Genomic DNA, 6000 nt, shown 5'->3' on the forward strand with positions numbered 1-6000 from the left:
CGGGACTGTTGTATAATAGCGGTAAACAAACAAGACCGTTGCCGGGAAGACTGGCAGCCTCAAGCGACTTTTGCACCGCATGGGTCAGAATTTGGCGGGAAACGGCAAAGAGTCAGATTTGATGGGAAATCTGCTGGGTTGCTCTTTTGGCAGAAAGCAGGGAGTGAAGATGGTGCTTAGGCGTAGTTAGGTCTGACAGAGTGGGGCTCTAAAATGTCTCATGTCGTAGACTCCCAAAAGACACACATTACAACCAGGGACTTCCATATGTTAAGATTTAGTCCCATGGAGCCATATGGAAAGATTTTGCCTTATTTTTGTCTTGTACATGCAGCCAAAGTCCATCCCCCACTTACTGGTTAGCCTTTATCCTGTTAGCTGCTATTCTGCTGTTTTGTTTAATTTTTTTTCCACTGGAGGGATTTTTAGTTGATTCCTCAGAAAAAAAAAAACAGAGACATGAAAGCAAGCCATTATGCTCATATTCAAAGATCAATGAGTGTCCACTACTGTTGTTGTAAATAATTTTAAGCATGGCATAATGCTTTTTTTTTTTTTTTTTTTTTTTAAGCAATACCCTTCCCATGAGTTCCCTTGGTGCTCAAATAATATGTCCCAGCCATTAATCAGCTTTGGCTCTCCTTTCTTCCTCCCTTCTGACTTGGTTGTGTGTTTTGTCCCGGACTGCTGCAACAACAGTTGTGAAAGTGCTTCCCGATGTTTTTTTTGTTATTTTTTTCTCCTTTTCTTTTCTTCTTCTTTTTTTTGTAAGTTTAAACACTGGATTAGACGGATATGGTAAAAATGAACGGCGTGAGCTAGTTGATGTTAAAAGTGAAACCATCTTGGACTTGTGGGAAATGGTGTTCATTAAAACCTGCTACAAGTAATAAATTTCAATGAACAACAATATCCCGTGGATGTTTTTGGAACTTACCGTTTCTGTCTAAACACAACTTTATAACATACTGCTCGGCACGGTTATGCTTTTTTTTTTGGGCTTGTTTTTTGTAATTTGTGTAGCTTGGAACATCTATGGAGTTATGAAGAGTATTTTCTTACTTCTGGAAGTTCAAAAGACTCACTGCAGCTCCCTAATCTGTAGAGCTGACTTATGATTACAATATTCATTCTTCAACATTCTCTAAAATGGATTAATTCTCATCAAATCAAGCTGATACCGAATGATTACGAAAATGAGGCGGCTGGAAAGTAAAAGGTGATGATAATGAAGATGGTGATGATAGTGGGGACGGGGAGGTAAAAAGGGGATGAAGGTGGGAGGTGTGGCGGAAGAGAGACGGATGGATGGTGGAGGTGTGTGCGGGGCAGGGGGGTCGAAGACGAGGACAAGGTAATAGAAGTGAACAAAGGAGAGTAATGAGGTTTGGCTGCAGCGCTGCGGTGATTAATACCATGCTGGGTTCAACCACCGGTCACACCTTTAGGTCAGGAAAACTGGGAAAACTCAGCGGCGGGCTATCAATTTCTCCCCTCTTCCTTTCCCTCCGTTTTTATCTTCCTCCCTCCTTTCCTTCTGCCTTCCTCCCTTCACGCCCTCCCGCTTCTCTTCCTTTTTGGACTTTCTTCCTTTCTCACTTCCTCCCTTTCGGCATTCATTGATTGATTCATTACTCTCCTCGAGCCTCTGTGTCTTTCAGTTCCCTCATCCCTGTCATCCCGCTCCCTCAGGTCCTTCACTTAAGATTCATTTCCGTCCTCCCTTGTTCACCTTCAGTCTCTCCTTTTTCCTTCTCTTTGGTTTCCTCCTTTCTTTCCACTTCCTTGCTTTAGCGTTGCTCCCTCCAGACAGCCTCACCTTCATCCCCTCCTCTCCTCGCTCTTGTCCTTCTTCCCTCCTTCCCAACAATCCCACCTCCTTCGTTCCCTGCTTGACTCTTCATCTCACCAGTTCATCCCCTCCTTATTCCTTTCTCTCCTGTTAGAATTTTCTTCACTCTTTCGAACTCCAACCACCAACACAGACAATTTTCTTTTTGTCTCTCTCTCTCTTTTTTCTGTCTCACTCACTCTCTCTGTGCGTGTGTGTGTGTGGATGTGTGTGTGTCCAGACACAGCGGTGCCCTGTCCAACCTCGGCTGTTTAACATCTTGTTAATTACATGGCTGGACGAAGGGAGGGCAGAGGAGGGAAAAGATGCGGGGAGCAAGCGGAGAGAGAGGGAGAGAGAGAGAGAGAGACAGGGACAGCTTGTTAAACTTGCAGCGTTTCTCATTGAAACCCGTGTTACATAACGAGGACAAAGAACCAACTAACGTCCAAAATGTTGAAGTATCCCTTTGATGATGGAGGGACCGGGGTGGGGTGGCAATTTACCTAATGAAATTCTCCATTCAAGTGTGTGTGTGTGTGTGTGTGTGTGTGGACACGAAGAGGGGGCGGCTCCTCTAAACAGATGAGACCAAATCCAATTTCATTAAGGACCAAGAATATAAAGGGCTGTTAATAAACACACACACTCATGGTGTTAATGCCTATGATATGAGGCTTCTGCATCCAAAATAAAGATGAATATGAAAGAAGACGAATTTTAATAATGGCCCTTTGTGAAGGCGAGTGAATGATTTTTATACATGGAACCCAAATGTATAAAGACAGATGATATTATGTGAGCAGAGGGCGAGAGACAGAGAGAGAGAGAGAGAGAGAGAGAGAGAGGAGAGTGTGTGAGAAAGGAAATGGTGTCAATGTGGGTTGGAGTGGTCGGATTTATAGGGTAGCCGTTCTTAGTGTGTGCCTGTGTGTGTGTCTGACCCTGACTGGAGGGCATCCAGAGTATCACAGCACACCTGCTGACTGCACAGTCTACAGCTCGCACACACACACACACACACACACACACAGAGAGAGAGCATGGTTGAGCCATATCAGCGAGACAGGTTACTCAGAGTGAAATTAATCATCGTTCTTTTGTCGCACCGCTGCTCTCACAACAGGAGGCCAGCCCCAGGTGACACACACACACACACACACACACACACACACACACACACACACACAAACAGAGAGTGACAGGCAGACAGCTGGCCGGTGACAGCATGCCACTACAGAAGCTGTTTTCCGAACAGCTAACAATAGTTGGCTTTTGTTGAAAGACTGCAACATCGCCAAGGTGTGGTCAAGATCCTGAATGCCACCTTTTCCACCACCAGAAACATTCCTCGGGGAAGAAATCCTCTTAAAATAGCGGCAATTGAACGCTCACGCTGGGGTCACACTGATTTCGTCAAGCAGCTGCACAGTGCAGGGTCTGACTCGTGGCTCATTGCATATTGACATGAAACCGATCAGATCAATAAATCTTCCTTGAGAGCTGGCAAGGCCAAACAACTCCAATTCTACATCAATGAACACATGCGTTGTTAGCAGAAGTGGGAATCTTTGTCTAAACATCAATTCACTTTGATAAATGATTCAATGATTTTCTTTTTTTGAATGATTCAACTTTATTTGATCGTTTTTTTTTTTTTATCTCAAGACACGTTACAAAATCTGACAACAGAATTACTTTAACATTTAAAAAGTTGCAATGTATTGCATCTGGTGAGATCACCACATCAGATCTTTTTTTTTTTTTTAAAGAATCGCGAATGAAAGGATTCAAAGTCAAAGTCAGAGTGATTCATTCTATTTGCTTTTAGCGGATTGATGCAGTCGAATCGGCAGAATTTAGGAGTGGTGCATCAATCCAATCGATAAATTGTCACTTCAGAAATCTAGCGAATACAACACGTGCAACGCTATTTCATTACAGCTCAATGCATTTTCATAATGAGGCAGAAACAGACTCTCTCCTAGGAGAAATGAGCTCCCAGCAAATTGACACATTAAGTTTGATCCCAGCTTCAGATTATGAAGAAATTGAACATTGTTGTGGTGCGTAAGGCTGAAAAATGGCAGTCTAATAAAGGTGCCGTATGGCTGAGCATTTAAGTAACAGTTGTGCTGAGCGTTTGGTCGGTCTTAGGAACAGGAATGGATTATTTTGGCAAGCGATCGTTTGGTGAAAATCTCGCCCTTACTTGCCAGAATGCACTAGAAGATACAGCAACGGCAAACAGATCCACTGACGCCAGAGCTGGAAATCCTCGAAGGGATGCTGTGACAACTTTCTGAATGGCTGTTCTTTTTCTTCACCAGACCCCGTGTCAAAAACGTGTCTCCAGTTGTACTTCAGCTCCACGGGCCGGGTTTATTAGCAGTGTTCAGCTTTCTCACTGAAACTGTGGGGCTTCGATATGTCAAGGTAGCCCTCTCGGTTTCATCCCTGGTGGGGGAATGTAGGCGACAAAATGACATTTCATAACTAGAAGGCACTAACACGAGCGTTTGGTGTGTGTGTGTGTGTGTGTGTGTGTCTGCATGCGTAAGCCCTCTTTAATCTTTCACAAGCATGATGGACTTGAGTTTCCCTCAGTGCCGATCTCACATGCCTTTTCCCTTCTCTCTCTTGCTCTCTCTCACACACACACACACACACCCAGGCAGTTAACCCCCCCTCCTTGCTCCTATCATAACCACAAGCTGTAAGCAGTCCCTGGAACGATCGCTGGCTTTGTTCCTCATTCTCTTTTCCGTCGTCAGTTCCTTACTCTCATCCTCCTCTCTCAGCTCTTCATCAGCCTTTGTGTCTCTCGCGTTAACTTCATGTCTCCCGCTCTCTCTCCCTCTCTCTCCCCCAAACTTGGCTATCAGTGAAAGTCCTTTAGTTGAATTATAGTTTTAAAATCTCTTAAAACAAATGAAAAAATCTGCTGATGGGGTGATAGCAGAGGAGCTAGAGGAGCTCCATTGCAGTTTCACTTGTTTCAGGAATTTCTCAGCAAACATCTCTATCTTAAGATAAGGCAGGTTATGGCAGATCGCTTGGTACTTGGTACCAAGAAATGACACTAACCGAAATGAGCTGATTTGCACTGAAATCAAGGGGAATCATCTCCCTGCACTGGCAGTTTTGGAAGAAAAAAAAAAAAGGATTTCAAGATGAATACCTCAGTGCAACTCTCCCCTCCTCCCCTGCATCCCTCTGTCCCACTGTGCCACGCCACCCGGAGAGTGCTCTTGACATAACTAGGTCTTGCTGTGTGCTAAAGCAGCAGTTCCCCGCTCTTCCCTATGGCAAATCCTGGGAGAAGCAGAGGCCAATCTGCATAGCTTATCAGAAGTTAATGAGATGCCCAAACACTTCTGCATGGGGCACCGACACTTGGATAACTGACACGCGACATGAGATAAGAGAGCATGCTCTCAGACAGCATTCCCTGCGTGAATGACGTCAAAGAAAAAAAAAATATAAATTTTAAATACGTTGGAGTGGGCCCTCTGCCGCAGGTGCCCCTCTGGCTTAGTCCACCTGGAGAATTCAAGTAGTGGGACAATGTGGTTGTTGCATTTTGGCCTCGGGGAGGCACTACAGGGAGGGACATGAGGTCACCAAAGTTGACAGGGGTTATTCGCTGGGTAGCATGAATGCGCTTTTCAAATGCCATGGCAATCTGCCCGATAGACTGCGAGATATCAAATAGGACATTTTGTTCTAAAGGTGTTAAGAAAAAAGTGCTCCTGAGGTCTCATTCCCTCAGGTACATATGTACGACCAGCAAATTACCCGGCAATCCACTGACTACATTTAGAGATTCAGCATGTTGTGCACAAGTCAATATTTGCCCTGAGGGTGTCGCTAGAGGAAAGTTCAAAGGCTCACCACAACAAAAAAGAAACTCCCTTTGGGGAGTATGAATGTACGAACCAAACTTCATGCGAATCCACTAATTAGATTTCATGACATCTCGTGTGCAACACTTTAGCCTGAGGGTGGCGCTACAGCAGAGGTCATGAGGTCAGCAAAACTGACAGAGCTCATCAACTTTTCAAGGTATGCTGCCTTGAGTTGAGTGTTGAATGAATGGATAAAAGATGAACAAATGGGCAGGTAATCAAAAAAATAGATCATTTCATCCAATATCAAAAAACTATACC

The 6000-nt window shown here is 44.4% G+C and overlaps 1 protein-coding gene across 1 annotated transcript in view; it reads right to left on the reverse strand.

Moving 5' to 3' along the window:
• The window catches only part of LOC115361462 (plexin-A1-like), a 69284-nt gene extending 67380 nt beyond the window's left edge, over positions 1–1904 (reverse strand). The window contains exon 1 of the mRNA XM_030054832.1: positions 1820–1904. Coding sequence (XP_029910692.1) covers positions 1820–1904 — 85 coding nt within the window. The remainder of the gene's footprint in view (positions 1–1819) is intronic.
• Positions 1905–6000: the final 4096 nt, after the last annotated feature.

Source organism: Myripristis murdjan, chromosome 7, assembly GCF_902150065.1.
Source record: "Myripristis murdjan chromosome 7, fMyrMur1.1, whole genome shotgun sequence".
In the NCBI taxonomy this organism is placed as follows: domain Eukaryota; kingdom Metazoa; phylum Chordata; class Actinopteri; order Holocentriformes; family Holocentridae; genus Myripristis; species Myripristis murdjan.